We start from the raw sequence: 18,864 nt of genomic DNA, 5'->3' as shown, positions 1-18,864 counted from the left end.
GGTCAGTTTGTAAGTCCTGGGAACTTTCCACTAGCAGCCGCCTGGCAGGGTCGTGGGGAATCTCACATCTCAGCCCATGCAGGGAAGGGCAGAAGCATGATAGCTGCGGGGGGAGACTACATCTGCCTTCAGGAGTCACTGACCTACAGCTGCCCCGTAAGTTATCCCCTCTCCCCCATCCATGGTACTGACAGCCCCCCTTCCCATAGTAGCTGAGCCCCTCACACCTGCAAGTGTATTTATTCGCCCAACCCCTTGGGGCCATAGGGTATGGCTGTTCTCCACCTTTCATATACAGGAAACTGAGGCACGGAGTGGCTAAGTGAGGTGCCTATGGCCATGCAGAAAAGCTGTGGCAGAGGCAGGATCAGGGCAGCCGTGCCTGAACCCCTGCAATACCATGGTAGCCCGGAGAAGCCCTCTTGTGCTTGGGGCTCTACCCCCAGGACGAGAGCACAATCCCTGCCCCCAACAGCCACCCAGCGAGCCTGCCTCCTTTCCAGGAGTGACAGCCTGGAAGCCAGCAACTCACTCTTAGCTGGTGAAATTGACACTGCAAGCTGGGAACCTGTTGGAAACTCCCTGGCCTAGATCAAGGGGAGTGGGGAGAGCCCGGCTCCAGGACTGGAGGCCTCAGGGCCATAACCCGGCACTAGGGCCTGCGCTGTTGTGACATTGTAGATCCTGCAGGGTTACAGTCATCTGTATAATCAATTGCTTCCATGGCACCCCACAGGCACCTTCGGGGGATGCAGCACCACTGCAGGCAGGGAGGCCTACTGCAGCCACACAAGCAGCACCTGCGGCCAACCTAAGTCCGTTAAATAGCCGATGGTGTTAGCAGTGCCATCTTCTTCCTAGCATATATGCAACATGCCACATACGCAGGTCTGCTGGTTGGCTCATTAGCTGCCCCAGCCCCAGCCCAAGCCAGGCACTGGGACGTGAGCGCTGATCCATGCCTGTGCGAGGGGAGGGGGGGCTGAGCCTTTAGTCCTCGTGCCCATGTAGGCACCAGGGCTGATGGATCAGGTCCTTCCACTCTAGAGCCCAGATCGTAACTGGATACTACGTGCTTTAGGATCAAGTCATGATACTCCGCCCAGGCCAGGCCCCCACCATCACACGCTCCATGCTCGAAGAGCCTCAGAGCAGCTGTTTTACCCAAATGAATGATAAGCCAGAGCTGAGAGAGGGAAAGGGCCATTTATACACCAGCATGGAATGCAGGGCTTTGCCCTCTACACACAGAGCCCACCCACCCCCCTTAAGACAAAGCCAGAGACCCCCTGTGCCAGGCTGTGCAGAGAGTTACAATTAAGCCAAGGAACTCCTTTCAGCGTGGGCATGGTGACCCAACCCTGCTGAGACAATGGGGGATCCACCTAGGCGTAAGAGTGTGATAATCACCGTTCCCAGTAATAATGAGGAATTTAAATCAATAGGTGCATGGGGGGGGGGAGGGATTGAGCCCCCACTTACAAGGGCATCACACCCGAGGGCAGAGTTATTCAGTAGAGCAACAGAGGCAGCCAGAGAGAGGGTGGTGTCACCCAAGGATCTCCCTTGTGGGGAGGTCTCCTCCCCCACCTTGCAGCCCCTGAGCAGGTTGTATAAATGCATTTAAGATCAGGACAGTGGCTATTCTACCCCGGCCTGAACTCTGCTAGTGTCACAAGCAGGGGCCTGGTCCCAAAATCATTCCTGGCCTCACACTGTGATCTCCTGCTCCTGCCTTTAGACTGGTGCACAGCAGCTAAGGACCTGCTGTTTCAGGGGTGCTGAGCTGATCGCAGCAGGGATACAGGCCTCCTGCACCAGCGGATCCCACCTACCCTCTCTCTAGGGTTAGAGAGGTTTGTTCCACTAGAGGAGCAGGTTGGTTGCCCCACCTCAAAGGGAGCTAAATTAAGCCAGGTTCTCTCCTCCCTCAGTCCCCGTGGCGCAGGCAAGAGCCCAGCGCACTCCCTGTAAAGGCTAAACCCCACGTTCCACAGCGCTGCACAGGTAACCAAGGGCAGGAGCCGAGCCTGCAGGAACGAAGCCAGCTCCCGGGGAGATGGGCAGAGCAGAGGCGGGAGGCAAGTCACAGAGAGGCAACCAAGACGCAAGCCTAGAGGTCCCAGTTGGTGCTAGAATCACACCCTGAACCTACCACCTGACAGGGTCTAGCAAGAAGCCCGGGGCAGCCTGCCCCTGAAAAACTGCTTCTCCCAGGAAGGAGGTACCACTAATGCTAGAGTGAAAACCATGGCCCCCAGGTAAAGGGCACCACACCTTTCGGGGTGCCACCGAGCTCCAGATGAACGTGAGCCAAGCTTCACTGCTCAGATGTTGTCTAGATCCTGGCCTGTTGCTCAGCTCCACCAGCAACACTGGGGAGCTGGTGAGCTCTTAGTCTCAGCTGAAGATCGCTACGTATTTCTCCTCTGCCCGGGAACGATCTATCGACTCACCCCAGTGGTACAGGACCTCTTTGACCCCAGCCAGATGTTGGTGCTGAACGCCAGCTCCACCTTTGCTGGTCGGCCCCAGCTCGTCCATGGAGTGAAGGAGAAGGCGGTAGGAGAGCTGGTGAGGGTGGGGGCTACTGGTGGAGAATGCATCTAAACTAGAAGCAGGGATGCATGGATCAGGAAGTGGGTCTGGAAACCACTCTTGAAGGAGAAGGGCGGAGCTTGGCTGGCCAAAGTCCCCACCCCCCGCCCCGTACAAGAGACGGCAGCCCTCAGCCATCCAGAGTTCGTCTGAACTTCCTGCAGTCTGGAGAACAGGCCTGGTCCTGCAAACAGCTGCTGGAATTGCACAGGGCCATGCAGTTCTTAGCACTGCCACAAGGTGGGGCAGGGGAGCAGAGAGGCAGGAATTCAACACAAAACCCCCGATTTCTCTGTCCTGCTTGGGAATCTTCGGCTGGGCCGCAGGCTCGGACCCGGCGGCCTCCCCACGGTCCGGGCACTAGCGACAGTCTGGGCGGATAGCCCTCACACCGCCTCGCGGGCAGCCCTGCTCTTCTTCAGCTTGGAGAGACCCTCATGGACGCCGGCTTCTGTGATCCTGCAGAGAGAAAGCGAGACAGATGACCCCAGGCGCAGACAGGATGGATCAGATCTGGCTGCTTCTTCTACAGCCCTAGCAAGGGTCCTGCAGCTCCTGGAACTGCAGGGATATCATGGCACATAGCTAAGATTCGCCCTCCCTTATGGAAAGCAATAACACCCGCTACACCTAACACCTGGAACTTGCCCCGACAAGGAACAGAGGGCTCTGTGGAGCAGGCACTCGATGACTCAGACTTTAAGGTCAGAAGGGACCCTCATGATCTAGTCGAGTGGTTTTCAAAGTTCGGGTCGTGGAATGCAAGGCACTGGGTCGCCTTGCTCAGGTCCCAGGGACCCTGGCGGCAGGCCAGCAAAAACTAGTAAGCCTACCTGTTTGACACCGCGCTGCACCCCGGAGGTGGCCAACAGGTCCGGCTCGTAGGCAGGAGGCCACGGGGCTCCATGCGCTGTCCCCGCCCCAAGCACAAGCTCTGCACTTCCGTTGGCCGGGAACCGGCCAATTGGATTCGGGGATGGGGGGGCGGTGCCTGCGGGCGAGAGCCACTTGTGCGCCTCCGCCTAGGAGCCGGACCTACTGCTGGCCACTTCTGGGCGCAGCGCGGTCCACGGTGTCAGGACAGGCGAGAAGTCTGCCCCTGCACCCCAGCTGTGCCACTGACCGGAAGCCGCCAGAGGAAAGCCTGTGCCCCAACCCCGTGACCCAATCCCCTGTCCCAGCCCTGAGCCCCCCCCACCCCGAAACCCAAAGCCCCTTCTTGTACCCCAACTCCCTCATCCCTGGCCCCACCCCAGAGCCTGCACCCCCAGCCCAGATCCCCTCCTGCACCACAACCCCTTGCCCTGAGCCCCCCCCAACCTGGAGCCCCCTCCTGCACCCCAAACCCCTCATTCCCAGCCCCACCCCACAGCCCTCACCCCAACCCCCTGCCCCAGCTCTGGTCCCATCCCACATCCCAAACCCCTCATCCCCAGCTCCGTTGGGTCGCAGGCATCAACCATTTTCTTCAACTGGGTCACCAGAAAAAACGTTTGAAAACCACTGATCTAGTCTGACCTCCACAGGTGAGCTTGGAAGGATTCGATTTTTACTGGGAAACGTTGAAGGTGGATTTCACCCAAGATCCACACACACACACACACACACACACAAATATTTCCATCGATAACTGAGAGGCAAAGTAAGAAAAACGCGGCTGAAGACCTCGGAGTTTGATCGAAGGCTATTTGCTTGGTGCATTTTGCCACGGGACCCTGCCAATTGGTGTTTAAAACTGGAATGTCAATTTCAACGGCCACGTCATTAGCTAATTATTGTCTGCCCCGCCTCTATTTTCCTTGTGAACATTTAAAAGTGATAAAAATGGGGGGGAAATACTTTAAAATAAACATTGCTATTATCCATCAAAACCATGAACATCGAATTCTGCCAAGCCTACTCATCAGGTTCACACATAGGTGGGAAACTGACCCAGAATAACTGGGGCCCAAATAGCTATTCTACGTATGCAAACTGGTTGTAGCCCTCTTGGTCCCAGGACGTTCGAGAGACAAGGCGGGTGAGTCTCCCTGCGCACAGTCTACACCAGCGGAAGTAGCATTGGGAATGAGCAGGACTTCCCTCTTCTCAGCCCCACCCAGAGATCCAGCTACTTACACCTGATTCATCTGCAGTTCCTCCTCCTCCTCCTCGTCCTCTTGGGGCAGCTGTAGATAAGGGTTGTTCGAAGCCGGGCGGAACTTGTATCCCGTTAGGATGAAGAAAACCAAGGTGGATACTTCAACCAGGAGCTGCAAGGAAGGAAAGAAGGGTCCTTAGGCCTAGCGATCGGAGTCCAAGTTCAGTGCAGCTGCTACTGAAATGCAGCTGGCTCTGGGGTGGGACATAACAGCGCACAGCAACAGTTTAGGACGGGAAGGGACGAATCACACAGAGAGTGATAAGAAAGAAAAAACGAGGCCTGAATGTGTATTGCCCACCCTGGAATTTGGGCAGGAAACTGACCTGGGAAAGGGAGGCTGTTGAAATGGCTGCAGCTCTCTCAGACCCTTGGATTTGCATGAAATCTTGACCGAGCGCAGCACAGCGCCCCCTAGCACCAGCCTGCTGCAGTGGCCAGTGGGAAGAGTGCCACTGCTGACAGCATTTCTCCTTGGTGGTCTCCTAGCCAAGTACTGGCCCAGCAGATGTCACTTAGCACCAGTCCCAGCTGGGTGGGCTGCAGGGTACGCAAAGGCTGGGGACCGGTCAGAGGCACCTGCATTGCAGATCCCCAGTCGCCACTTCCAGTCCAGGGGCAAGAAAACCTGGCCTATGACGCACGTCGTTACAATACAGCGCCTCACCGATGGATCTCAAAGCACTTCACCATCACTCGCATCCAGAGCCCAGCTGGGAGGGAGGGAGGGAGGGAGATGTCCCCCGTCTTGCCAGTAAGGATCTTAGAGTGAATCAGTGACACTGCTGGGAATAGAACCCAGGAATCCTGCTCCCCTTCCCCTTCCCCTCCCCATCCCCTTTCCCCTCATCCTCACCTCGTAGAGCCACTGCCACTGGAAGGGGACGGTGAATTTGAGCAGGATGGCAATGACACGGGAGAAGTAAATGTAACACACGACCTGGAAGAGGGGGAGAGAGAGAGAGAGAGAGAGAGAGTGACTGAGGCCGCGGGGGGTCCTAGTCCCGTCACGCAGACAGCGCTGGTGCTGCCAGCATCCCTGAGACAGGGAGCCAGGGCCGGGGGCACCTACCATGACGTAGTAATGTCTGAAAAGCTTCAGTTTCGCCAGGTTTGTGGCAGCTGGAAATAAAACAAGGGGAGTTTGTCACACGGCGCTGGGAGCAGGTTCCAGATCAGGGGGGACGGAGGGGGCCAGAGCCCCCTCAGAACGAGGGGGTGGGGGCCGCAGCTGGGCTTCTCGGGAGGAAGCCGAGACAGACTCACCTTTGCCGTCCGTGCTGGAGGCCTCCTGGAGGTGGCGGATGGACCTGCGGACGGACAAACCAAGCCAAAAGCAAATGACTCCCATGGGATTGTGGGAAAATTCGCACCCCCCGCCCCACCCCATGAAGCCTTCATGGTCCCATCGACCCCCAGCACTGTGTCGGCCCCCCAGGTTAGTGTGCACAGCCGGGACACCCCTCTGCACCGGACACTTCCCATGGGGGCATATGTGACTGGCACCCCTATGACCCCAGAGAGACTGACTTCCCTTTAATTTATACCACCCTGGGCTTCTCCAGCATCTTCCACGCATGCATCCGTGACGGTCCCCCATAGCACCGTGGGGGTCAGCGCTGACTCTGAGGGGAGATCAGCCCCCCATCCTGCCGTACAGCAGCATCGGGGTCACCACTGACTTGGGAGAGCGCCCCCTTACTGACGGCGCCACCCTGCGGTTTTCCTCCATCTCCCATCCAAGCACTGACCCAGCGTAGCTTGCGAGACCTGGCGGGTTCCCAGCCCAAGGCGGTACCGGCTCTTACCACACCACGGGGAAGAGGATGGCCCCGCAGCAGAGCAGGTCCACGAGAAAGAGGATCTGCTTCCAGGAGGCGTAGTCACTGCTGCCCTCCTCCGAGGACTCGATGATAATGTAAGCGACGTTGGCCAGCACCTGCGCGATGGGAAAGGCGGGTGGTGAAGGGACTTCGCAGCCCTGGGCGGGAATCCCCGCTTGCCAAGTGTTGTTTGGTGCAGGCCACTGCCCGGAGGCCAGAGGAGAGCAGGGCGCTACCACCTGGCCCTTATTTAGCCCTTTTCAGCTGGAGATCTCCAAGCGCTTCCGCAAGGAAGGACAGGACCATCACCCCCATCTCGCACATGGGTAAACTGAGGCACAGATGGGGCGGGGGGGGGAGGCAACTTGGCTGAAGTCACCCAGCTGACAAGGTGCGGAGCGGGGAGCAGACCCCACGTCTCCCAAGGTCCAGCCCAGGGGTCTGTCCATGAGCCAACGGTGCTTCCCCAAGGAAATCGTTTCCCCGAATCGTTTGCTTTCAGCACCGGGAGCCTGAAAGGAGCCCGGACAGAACCAGTTCCGGCAGCCCCACTCCAGCCCAACGTCTCCACCCAGCACGGCTCTGGCTTTGAAGGCAGAATGGCGAGGAGGCGGCTCCCCCCAGCCGTCGCGCTCCTCACCTGCAGGGGGATGACGATCACGAAGAGCTTCTTCTCTTTGTCCGACAGGATGTACTTGATGAAGGCCCAGCCTGTCCCGATCAGCGCAATGGTGATGAAGAGCAGGGCACCCTTCAGCCTGCAAGGCACCCAGAGGCAACTCAGGCGGGCGCCCTGTTCTGGGAGGCCGGGCTGGCTCAGGGCGAGCCACGGAAGGGCTGTGTGTTTCCTGAGCCACAACACGCTGGGACTGAAGAAATCGGGACACTCTCCCTCCCCTGCGCAACTGCCCCCGCTCCCCACAGTGCCCCCTGCTGGGAGAGCTTGGAACTGCAGTATCCAACAGCCAGTGCTCCTGCCCTGCTCTATACTGCGCCCCCTACTGGGAGAGGCTGGGATTGGAGCGGCTAAGAGCTCCGCCCACAGCCAGCCCTCTTATACCGTCCCCTGCAATTAACAGCTCCATGCAATCAATGTCCTACGACACCCTCCAGGGCGCCTCCTGCTGGGAAGACTGTAGTAGCGAAACCTCCCCAGCAACCTTCCGAGTGGTGGCAAGCACCACCCGCAGTCAGTGCCCCCTGGTGGGAGAAACTGGGACTACAATACTTGCAAGCTCCCCCCTTATCCGTTGGCTCCTCCAGGGCCCCCACCCTGGACCCAGCCGTGATGCCGGGCTATAGAATATCACAGAATATGTTCCCTCCGCGTAGGCCCCGTAACCAGACGCTCTGCACTTACAGGTGGGTCACGAAGTACATGACGGCTAAGCTCTCAATCGGGTGACCCTCGGTATTAATGAAATAGTAGTTGATCTGAGAGAGAGAGGACAGAGAAGGGGGTCTCAGTTGGAGCCTCCCGATTCAGGCTAGACAGGCTGGGAGAGCGCCCATCATAGCCACCCAAAGGCCATCTGCCCGTTAGGGAGCTGGTGGCAAAGCCGGGGTGGCTCAGAGCCATTCACCTCCGTGCCAACAGCCCTGCCCAGCAGGGTAACCGCCATCGCGAGATGGCTGTCAGGCAGCCAGTGCATGAGATGAGTTTGACGGGTCTCAGCCCCACATGCCAGAAACACCATTGTCTTCTTGGGGGTAGATCAGCCCTTCCCCGAGAAAGGTCAGAGATTCTTAGCAGAGGTGACACAGACATGTGACACAGACACTGTCCCTGCCAGCGCGCTGAGAACAGAGAGAACCCCAGGACCAGTCAGTCCACCATGTTCAGTTTGCACCGATGCTTTTCAAGGGGCGCTGGATTCAGGTTAACACCTTACAGGCTAGTGTCTTCCCCAGCCATACCCAATACCCCGAGCCAGAAGGCCCTGGGCACATTTCACCTCTTAGACAGACACCCCCCCGCTAAGCGGAGGACGAGGCTCACGGGGGTCAGCAGGAGCCCGACTGCAGTGAACCCAGGTACGGCCGCTGTCCAATAATACCAGGCTCTACCGGCTTTCGGTGTGCGTCCTGCACCTAGCACAATGGGGCTTTGGTCCATGGCTGGGACTCTTAAGAGGTTCAGAGCGCTTTTCATCTATGGGTCTCAAAGCACTTTACAAAAGAACCTTGGCAGCATCATTCCCATTTCATGGAGGGGGAAACTGAGGCAGGGAGGAGCAGCTGGCCCGAGATCAGCCAGCAGGCCAATGGCTAGCGCCCAGGTCTCAAGCCCTTTGTCACTGGGCCCCCCTGCATCGGCATAGCTGGCTACTTACGCTGTGGAAGAGGAGAGAAAGGGCCTTGGTATAAGCTAAGGCAGCCATGAGCCAGTGGATTTTGAACACGCTGAACCTGCAAGTAGAGACACACAATCAGGCTGATGCCCATGGCGGTTCTGGGGGTGGAAAGGGGGCAGGGTGGGGGACAATAGACAGGAAGGCTGCCTGCCCCGGGGGAAAGCGATGTGGACACAGCCAATCAGAGGGCCGGGACTCACTTGTGCTGGCAGAGGAAGTAGACCCACACGGTGGCCGCGGCCAGGAAGCAGGCGGACATGACCAGGTAGAGTTTGATGAGGGGGATCTCGGCAGCTGACAGGTACCCATCCGGGTTCTTCTCTCGGATCATCACCTGCAAAGCAGAGCCAGTGTAGAGCGGGAGCTGCGGCCGGGGGAAATGCCACCGCACAGGGATGCCAGGAGATCTGATCCAGGGTAGAGGGGCCCCTTGCTTTGGTCTGGAGTGGTGGGGGACCACCGGATGGACCATTGAGCTGATCCAACGTGCAGGGGGGCTAGAGGGGCTCGCTGGTCTGATCTGCCCCAGCAGGGGTGCAGAGGGAGGCTGATGGGACTGGGACCAACAAATACAGACCAAGGATGTATGACAAACTCCCCCGCGTGCTGTGGCTTTGGAAATACACGGCGTGCCCGGTTTGCTCTAGACTAGCTGTGCCTGGTGGAGAAAGCCCTGGACTGGAACACTGGGTTCGAATCCCAGACACTTGTACACCACAGTCCGGTAAGGGCCCCTCGTAACCCATTCATCCCGTCTATGGCAACATGACGGGCGCTTGGGGCTCAGTGTAGAGTATCTGAGCAGCTTGGGCTGCTACTTAGGTTGCCAGGTCTTTGGGGCAGGGACTGGCTATGCGTTCTGTGTCTGTACAGCGCCTAGCGTAGGAGGGTCCTGGGCCGTGACTGGGGCTCCTACGCACTACAGCAATACAAATATCTAGCTCATATAGCACTTCCTATCCACAGATCTCAAAGCACTTTGCAGTAGGTCAGTATCATTATCCCCATTTTACAGATGGGAAAACTGAGGCACAGATGGGGGGGGGGGGGGGAGTGGCTCACTCAGGGAATAGGACCCAGGTCTCCCGAGTCCCAGACCAGTGCTTTACTCGGCTTTCTAATCCGCCCGGAGGCAGAGGGGGGAAGTCTGTAACACAGGATTAGAACTCTACTGTTTCTGCTGGAGGGGGGGGCGGGGTGGGGGGGGATGACGGTCTCCCGCATGCACACTCACGGTGATGTCGTAAGGCATCTGGTTTGCCGGGGCTCTATTGTGGCAGTTGTGAAAGTTGAGGTTGTACAGACCTTCCGCCTCCGAGCCGATCACTACGTGGAACTGCAAGGACAGAGGGGGAGAGCCCCGAGTTACCAGTCAGGGCTCTGGTCGGCGCTGAACTTGTTGCAGGAGACAGGCGGAGGATACCCCCCTGCTCAGTGGAGTTCCCATTACAGACACATTAAGACTCCAGGGGCTCTGCCCCTCCCTTCCTGGGCTGCAGCCCATTCTTCCCCTGGAAAAGCGGGGAGCAAGTCAACCCAGCAGCGGTTCTAAGGAGCAGTGCGCAGCCCTCATTGGCCAGGATAGGCCTTGTAGTGAGACAGATGGGTCCAGCCCCATTCAGCAAGGAGACAGGGATACCAGACTAGACTGACCAACGGCCTCGTCCCACACAGCAGGAGGTGGGATGCCATTGGACCCGGCCACTTATTTGATCTGATGTGGCAGGGAGGGGAGGGGAACAGGCTCTAGGGAAGCAGAGATACCAGGTTAGTCAGGACAGGCTGACCTGCCTTGGAAGTGAGGGTGGGGAGATGCCAGGCCAGATGGGCCCACAGGTCTGAGCTGGCAAGGGGGGAGGAACACAGGGGAAGAACACGAGCTGTTGGCTTGTTCCAGGAAGGCCCTTCCTCCATCCAGCCAGGCGACACTTACGCTGAAGTTGTAGGAGTCGTTCACGTTCCCTAGATCTAGGACCAGATCTTCCCCTCTGTGGCTGGAATCCGGCTGCACAAGAAAGGCCAGTAAGGATCAAAGCACACAGAGCTGGAGTCGCCTGCCACACGTGGGAGAGGAGGAACGAGCGGGGCTTGCTCTGCCCGGGGATCACCCAGATGCTGGCTTACCGCCATGCCGATGGCTCAGCCATGCTACAGTTCCCAGCTGCTGAAGCGGGGACTAAGGCCGCTTGTCATGCCGGCGCAAGCAACGGCCAGGACTCTATCGCTCCCCGCTTCCCATCCAGCCACTGGCTCCCCAAAACCCTCTGAAGTCTACCCCTCTCCCCAGCCTCTCTGCTGCACAACGGGCAGTTGGCACCCTGGGCTCTGCAGAGAGAACGGCGCTGGAATCGGGAGGCGGCAGGCGCCGGCTGGGTTGGCGGAAGCCTGGTGATCTGTCACAGCTGCCTGGGAACTGCCCTCGGCTCAGTCCCTGAATGGCATTTACCTGCTTGGCTTCGCCCTCTGTCTTCTTCTGGGGGTTGGCCGCATCAGGCGCTTTACCAGGCACTTCCGGCTGTCCTTCTGTGCCTGGAAGAACGAACACACCCCTTCGGCATGGACTAGATGCCATTAACTCCAGCTCCTCCTGGTGAAGTTCAGGCTGGGAGGCCCTCCCCTACCCCCTGCCTCCTTTCAGACCCTTGCATCCGCTGCTCCCCAAAAAACCAACACCCAACACAACAGGGCCTCCATCGCAGCTGTGGCTGGGACAGAACTAATATTATTACACGCCACATACTATGGGATACATGACATTAACTCCAGCCATCTGTTGGGCCAACTCCGACAATGATGACCTGCCTCCTTGGAACGAGGTGGCCTCAACGTCCTGTCCTAAACAGGAGTGCTAGTGCTGGGTGTCTATTTCAAGCAGCGGGGTCCCTCTACATCTGTAATCTGGCCACGTTTCCCCCTAGCGCTTTGAGATCCTCGGAACAAAGGTACCCCAGCAGCACACCGAATTACATCCTGAGAGCACGGGGCAACGCTAGCGAGATCAGCTGCGCCTGCCCGTGGTAAGCAATTAACTGCAGCGCTCTCGTTAGGAAGAAAACGAGCCCCTTCTCGAGCAGCATGGAGAAGGCTGCTTCACTCCGGGCAAGTAGGAGACAGCCAGACCTGGGTGTCTAAGCCGCGTCCAGTCTCCCCTCACCTTTACTGACAGCAGCCTGGTCCTTGCTATCGTCGGCTGGTTTCGGATCCGAGCCCCCATTCTGCACCTCGGGGAGCAGACCGGAATAAATCTGCAGCTTCTTCTGCTCTCCCAGCTTCCGCACTTGAACCCTGAAAGGACAGAACCGAGCGTCAGTGCAGGGGGCGTGACACAACGGAGATGGGTTCGCCGCTGGAGAGAGGGGGCGGGATCAGTTATGCAAAGGGTCATTTAGTCGGTCGCTGGGGGCCAGGACTCCTGGGTTCTGTTCCTAGCTTTGGGAGAGGGATGTGGGGGCTAGTGTGGTTATAACTGGCAGCCAGGACTCCTGGGTTCTGTTCCTAGCTTTGGGAGAGGGATGTGGGGGCTAGTGTGGTTATAACTGGCAGCCAGGACTCCTGGGTTCTACTCCCGGCTGGGAGGGTCTAATGCTCAGAGCAAAAGTAGCAGTTTGATTTATCTGCTGCCTTTTCCATTTCACTGTGTAACCTCCTGTTACACGAGGATACATAGGAGCACCTGACTGATCTTCTGTCTACCATTCACTCCTTAATTTATACACCGTTATCACATCTCCTTATTTATTCCCTCTCTAATCCCAGTCATCTCTCACACGGTTCTCACGTACCACCTGATATCAGGGGTGGTTGCAGGCAGTGCTGGTGACAACATGAGCTGTCTGCATATTGGCTAGGGGCTGCTCTGATCCCTGGACCCGGAAGAGTCTAGGTACTAGGCTAATTTGCCATTAATGGCGCCAGTCGATTGAGCGGGAGGTCAGACGAGGAGTCCAATGAAATATATATAAGCGCAGACAGAATTTCACTTGCTTGTTCTGTTTGACGTCAATGAGGAAGAGGATTCGCGACTCCGCTCCGGTTTGTTCCAAGGTGCAGTTATGAGATTCCTTCCCCTGCAGAGAGGAAAACTGCCCCCCCGTCAGATCAGACAAAAAACACGTGTACAAGCTCTCTTAATTAGCACCAGCTGGATTTACAGTAGGCCCCAAATCAGGGCCCTGCCGCGCAAGATGCTGTACGTAGTAAGAGACAGTCCCTGCCTCAGAGACCTTACAATCTAAATAGCCAAGACACACGGAAGGAGGGGATGTAACAACAGATCAGTGGCACAGCTGGGAATAGAACTGAGGTCCTATCAACGTCTAGACCAGAGCTCTACCCACTAGGCCCTGCTGCCTCTCCAAGGGACTGATTCACATTCACTTCCCCTAGAATCAGTCTTTCCAGTGGCTCCCAGAGGTAACTGATGGCAGATTCCGGACATTCCCCCTTCCGGTTTCCTTTGCAACAGCCTAGCCCTAGAGATCCCGCCTGGGTTTCGTGCGGTGAAGCCAGTCAGCAGTGCTCAGGGATCGGCCAGAAGGGGTCACTCAAGAGGAACACATTGCCCATTGAGCAGGACTTCCACACACACGCTGCCTCTGCCTCTCCCCCCCCCCCCGCCCCGAAAACAATCCCCCTCCAGAACACCAGCGCTTCCCAAACAAACTCTGAAGGGTTCCCGCACACACAGAATGGCAACTCACTGGGTAGGAGAGGGCCTCGCGAATCCTCGTCCTGGACAAGCTGAAGCCGACCTGGAAAGAAAAAGGATTCATCTGTTATGACCAAGCCTTTCTCTGCACCAGCCAGGGGCCGATCCCTGAGCCTTTGGCAGATGGGGAAGGCTCAGGTGGGGCAGGGCACAGAAGCTCGGCCAGGGGGGCAGCCAGCCACGGTGTCTCCCATACAGGCCATGAAGATGCCCCATGACACAGTTACGGCCCTCCAGGCCAGCTCGCTGATCAGCTCCAGCAGGCCCGAAGGTATCCGGCTACTTGGATTTCTTACCAGAGGGACTGAGTGTTGGGGGCTGTCCATAAGTTACTTGACCAACCTCAAAAAACGTGTTAAGACCCACCCACCCCGTGGAACACTGAAACCCGCCAAATTAAGGACCCACCCAGCCCCTAATGCATTACGGATTTTATGGACAGCCCCTTGGAGGGGGAGCCCTGCTGGCTGGTTCACTGCAGTCACAGAGTTAACTCGGGCTCTTATTCGGGTGGTTGCCTCTACCCCCCTCCCATCCACACACAAAACCCTCCCCCAGCTGGCCTGGCCTGGTATAGGCTAGAGCCAGGGATCTGATCTGTCTTAGATACTTAAATGACCCCCCCACACACACACACTAACACACACACACGCGACCTCACAATATTTCATGTATTTAACCTCCCAAGTGCTATCAATGTCTTTTTTTTTTTTTTTTTTTGTATTTCTCTGGGCCTCTATTCTCCATCTAAGTGACTTGCCCAAGGTCACATGGGAAGTCGGTGGCAGAGCACAGCCCTGATCTCCCAGTTGTAGGCTAGGGACCTGGGCCATTCTTCCTCTGCCTGATTTGAACCCAGGACAGCAGGTGTCTCAGGTCTGAAGTTTAGCTCAACCCAACCATCTCTGCTCCCAGTGGTGAGAATGCTAGATTCATTGCAGGAGCGCCCCGCCGGTGTGAAGCACCCTGGCACTGTGCCATTCACACCCACACCCTCCGTCCCCTTGGGAATCACAGGGGGGTGGAGGGTGGTCGCTCCCTGGCGCGCACCACGAACTACTATGTGACTGAGTCCTCCTGAGAGGAGCCGCAGCATTTACCCAAGGCTTGTCCTGCTTGGCGCTGCCAAGGCCGAGATGCAGCCGGCTCACGTTCACCTCCAGGGAGCCATTCGCGTAGAAGCCGAAGGTGTTCAGATGGATGTCAGCCCTCTTCTCACCCTGAAATAGACGAGGCAGGAAGCCATCACACGACCAAGCCCATTAGACTGGCTAGCAACAGCAGCAAAACACAAGGCAGGGCTCCACGCCGCTCCCATGAGTGGGAAACAAGGGCCAGCCCCACGCAACAGCCTCCACCCAGGGGGCCAAGCCTCGAGGTGTCCTTTTCAGTCACGCTGGTGCAGCCAGCCAGAGAGATGAGTGGCATGGGTGGGGCCCGGCACGTCTCTTCCACCCTAGGGTGGCCAGATTCATCTCATCTCGCAAGCTGCAGACGCATCAGAATTGCTTCCCTTTCAGAAGAGGAAGTGACTCCAGAGGCGCAGGGTGAGCAGGAGCGAGATGAGCGGTTTTGGGATCCAGATCACGTGTCCGCATCGGCCAAGCGCCATTTTGTCACACAGGGTCACCCGGGACGTGGCAACGTGGTGACCCGTAGGGAGGGGACTGCTCTACATCTAACCCAGCCCACAAACTGCAGCGATGGGCTGCTCCGGTTGACACAGCTGCTTAAAGAAGACGAGTTCATTGCTCAGCCCCAGACAGGCTCAGAGCGGGACTGAGCCCAGGATCTGAGCCATGTTTTTCTTCCGGAGAAGGGAGTCAGCTGTGACACTGCCTAAATCAAAGCCTGAGAACTCCTCCCAGCCCTTAGGTAAACGCACACCTGGATCCAAGCTTCCTAGCCAGCGTCCATCTCTGTTAAGGGGGCAAATCAAATCCCAGACACCAGCACCCCCTCCAAGCGCACACGAATGTTAGACCTGAGCTCTGGTCTGTTTGTAATTAAAATAATAGATCTCCTGCCCCAAGGAGATCAGACTGGGTTGTGTGAGAGGAGAGGGAGCAGTGGAGGGAGAAGAACAGGTTTGGGGGATGGGGGGAGTAGAACGGGGGGGCAGCCAGGGGGGAATGAGGTGAGAGCAGGACAGTGTCTTCATCCAGCAGATTTGGAAAGAAAGCAACCCCCCCATATAGCCAATGAGTTCATTTGATCATTTAATTGTGTTATCTAGTGTCCGGCTAACACACACGTTATTTGCGTTTCAGTTGCTAAATAAACATCATCCACATACTGAAATAAAACAGAAAGCTTGGAAAACCTGGCTGACACCCTTCTCAGCTGCCCCCGCCTGAGAGTCCAACCCCCTGTTCCTTATCTGGGCTTCCACACCGCAGAAACCTTGGGCTGCCCCGACAGTAACCGCAGTCCAGGCGTTGGACAATCCGCCTGTCATATCTTCATGTGACACTGTTTCAACACCTTGCAAACTCAGATCCGCTCCGGACTTCCCCCAGGCCTCATCTGGTGAGCCTCCAAACACCAATGGCCTTGTCCACATAAAGTCCCCCAGCTACCCAGATCCCCATCTCGCCCACCGCTGCGTTCTCAGAGCATTTCCACCTGGAAGTCCAGGAGCTGCTGCGTTAGGGGGCACCAAGGGAGGAGGTGGGCAGGGGCAGGCGCCGCGGGGATGATGGGGAAGGAGTAACTGAGGCAGGGAGGGGAGAGATGGAGGCTGGGGGGGGATCACGAGGTGCTGGGGAGAACTGGTGGGTCCCAGCCCTGGGCTGGGGAAGGCAGGGAGGGAGGACTCAGGGAGATTCCCGGGGGTGTTCCCAAGGGTAGTTCAAGCCCCAGCAAGGGGGAGGGGGAATTAGCAGGAGGTTTTAGGGGGATCATGCAGGGAAGGCCCCAGAGTGGGGGGAGGGGAAAGCAAGCAGCTCAAAGCCGGGGGGGGAAGGGGGGATCAGTCCCATGCCAGCTGCGGGTTGTGGGGAGTCCCCAAAGGCAGGTCGGTCCCATCTCAGGGTTGGATGGGGTTGGTCAAGTCCCGAGGACCAGGGAATCCCAGCCTGGGATTATGATCTCCCACCCGAGGGGGGTCCGGTCCTGTCCCAGGGGAGGGGGTTCCCAGCTCAGAAGTTGGTCTCATCCCGGGTGGGGGGAGGGAGGTCAGTCCTTTCCCAGGGGGTGGGAGGGGTCGGTGCCGGTACCCGGGGGGAGGGGCCGGGCCGGTCCCTGGGCGGGGGGAGGGGCCGGGCCGGTCCCTGGGCGGGGGAGGGGCCGGGCCGGGCCGGTCCCTGGGCGGGGGGAGGGGCCGGGCCGGTCCCTGGGCGGGGGGAGGGGCCGGGCCGGGCCGGTCCCTGGGCGGGGGAGGGGCCGGGCCGGGCCGGTCCCTGGGCGGGGGGAGGGGCCGGGCCGGGCCGGTCCCTGGGCGGGGGGAGGGGCCGGGCCGGGCCGGTCCCTGGGCGGGGGGAGGGGCCGGGCCGGGCCGGTCCCTGGGCGGGGGGAGGGGCCGGGCCGGGCCGGTCCCTGGGCGGGGGGAGGGGCCGGGCCGGGCCGGTCCCTGGGCGGGGGGAGGGGCCGGGCCGGGCCGGTCCCTGGGCGGGGGGAGGGGCCGGGCCGGGCCGGTCCCTGGGCGGGGGGAGGGGCCGGGCCGGGCCGGTCCCTGGGCGGGGGGAGGGGCCGGGCCGGGCCGGTCCCTGGGCGGGGGGAGGGGCCGGGCCGGGCCGGTCCCTGGGCGGGGGGAGGGGCCGGGCCGGGCCGGTCCCTGGGCGGGGGGAGGGGCCGGGCCGGGCCGGTCCCTGGGCGGGGGGAGGGGCCGGGCCGGGCCGGTCCCTGGGCGGGGGGAGGGGCCGGGCCGGGCCGGTCCCTGGGCGGGGGGAGGGGCCGGGCCGGGCCGGTCCCTGGGCGGGGGGAGGGGCCGGGCCGGTCCCTGGGCGGGGGAGGGGCCGGGCCGGGCCGGTCCCTGGGCGGGGGAGGGGTCGGGGCCGGGCCGGTCCCTGGGCGGGGGGAGGGGCCGGGCCGGGCCGGTCCCTGGGCGGGGGAGGGGCCGGGCCGGTCCCTGGGCGGGGGAGGGGTCGGGGCCGGGCCGGTCCCTGGGCGGGGGGAGGGTCGGGGCCGGGCCGGTCCCTGGGCGGGGGAGGGGGAGGGGCCGGGCCGGTCCCTGGGCGGGGGAGGGGCCGGGCCGGGCCGGTCCCTGGGCGGGGGGAGGGTCGGGGCCGGGCCGGTCCCTGGGCGGGGGAGGGGGAGGGGCCGGGCCGGTCCCTGGGCGGGGGGAGGGGCCGGGCCGGTCCCTGGGCGGGGGAGGGGCCGGGGCCGGGCCGGTCCCTGGGCGGGGGGAGGGGCCGGGCCGGGCCGGTCCCTGGGCGGGGGAGGGGCCGGGCCGGTCCCTGGGCGGGGGAGGGGCCGGGCCGGGCCGGTCCCTGGGCGGGGGAGGGGCCGGGCCGGGCCGGGCCGGTCCCTGGGCGGGGGAGGGGCCGGGCCGGTCCCTGGGCGGGGGAGGGGCCGGGCCGGTCCCTGGGCGGGGGGAGGGGCCGGGCCGGGCCGGTCCCTGGGCGGGGGGAGGGGCCGGGCCGGGCCGGTCCCTGGGCGGGGGAGGGGCCGGGCCGGGCCGGTTTCCCCAGGCCGCGCTCACCGTCAGCACCAGGCGGTGGATCCGGCCCGCGGCGCCCCCGAGCAGCAGCAGCAGCGGGAGGAGCCGCCCCGAGGCCCCGGGCCGCCCCCGACTCCGGCCGAACATCCCTGGGCACCGGCTGCCGCCCCGTCCCGTCCGGTCCCGTTCCGGCCACTCCGACTCCGCCCCGCCGCCTGCCTCCGGCTCCGCCAATCGGCGCGCCGCGACCCCGCCTCGCCGCCAATCATCGCCCACCTCGTCGATGGCGCCCGCCCCCTGCCGGGAAGGTCAACCAATCACAGCGCGACGTCAGTTCTCCCCGCCCACAGGCCTTGAGGCTGACAGCGTTTCCCAGACTGCCTCGGGCTGGAACTACATTTCCTATGAGGCCTAGCGCTGGAAACGACATTTCCCATCAGCCCGAGCGGCTGACCCTATCTTTCCCATGATGCCTAGCGACAGAGGCTTCCCCTTCCTGGAGATCACTGGCTGGAACTACAATTCCCAGGATGCTCTAGGACCTCTACCTTGCAGCCCCCTGTTGGGAGGGGTATAGCCGCTCTGCAGCCACGTGGGGCAGAGAATGCAACATCCCTAAGGCAGTGGTTCTCAACTGTGGG

The 18,864-nt window shown here is 60.4% G+C and overlaps 1 protein-coding gene across 1 annotated transcript; it reads right to left on the bottom strand.

The window, feature by feature from the left end:
* Positions 1–1,457: 1,457 nt before the first annotated feature.
* Positions 1,458–18,413, bottom strand: GPR108 (G protein-coupled receptor 108). Its single transcript, XM_054012477.1, has 18 exons — positions 18,266–18,413; positions 14,724–14,843; positions 13,616–13,666; positions 12,900–12,997; positions 12,070–12,200; positions 11,362–11,444; positions 10,849–10,920; positions 10,150–10,251; positions 9,116–9,249; positions 8,895–8,970; positions 7,922–7,995; positions 7,202–7,319; positions 6,547–6,677; positions 6,005–6,048; positions 5,811–5,860; positions 5,595–5,678; positions 4,717–4,850; positions 1,458–3,057 (listed from the first exon to the last, which is right to left on the bottom strand). The coding sequence occupies exons 1-18, from the start codon at positions 18,368–18,370 to the stop codon at positions 2,985–2,987; spliced, it is 1,680 nt and encodes a 559-aa protein (XP_053868452.1). The 5' UTR covers positions 18,371–18,413; the 3' UTR covers positions 1,458–2,984.
* Between the last annotated feature and the right edge of the window lie 451 nt (positions 18,414–18,864).

Source organism: Malaclemys terrapin, chromosome 23 (assembly GCF_027887155.1).
Source record: "Malaclemys terrapin pileata isolate rMalTer1 chromosome 23, rMalTer1.hap1, whole genome shotgun sequence".
NCBI lineage: Eukaryota > Metazoa > Chordata > Testudines > Emydidae > Malaclemys > Malaclemys terrapin.
This window is presented reverse-complemented; position numbering and strand designations above follow the sequence as displayed.

What these genes read in the sequence shown, in the direction of transcription:
- GPR108 (XM_054012477.1), bottom strand. Translation starts at nt 18,370, where the DNA reads ATGTTCGGCCGGAGTCGGGGGCGGCCCGGGGCCTCGGGGCGGCTCCTC. An exon ending in AGATGCCTTACGACATCACC is followed by an intron (nt 9,250 to 10,149) that starts GTGAGTGTGCAT and finishes TCTGCTTTGCAG; the next exon opens with GTGATGATCCGAGAGAAGAA. An exon ending in ATGTACTTCGTGACCCACCT is followed by an intron (nt 7,320 to 7,921) that starts GTAAGTGCAGAG and finishes GGTGCCTTGCAG; the next exon opens with GCTGAAGGGTGCCCTGCTCT.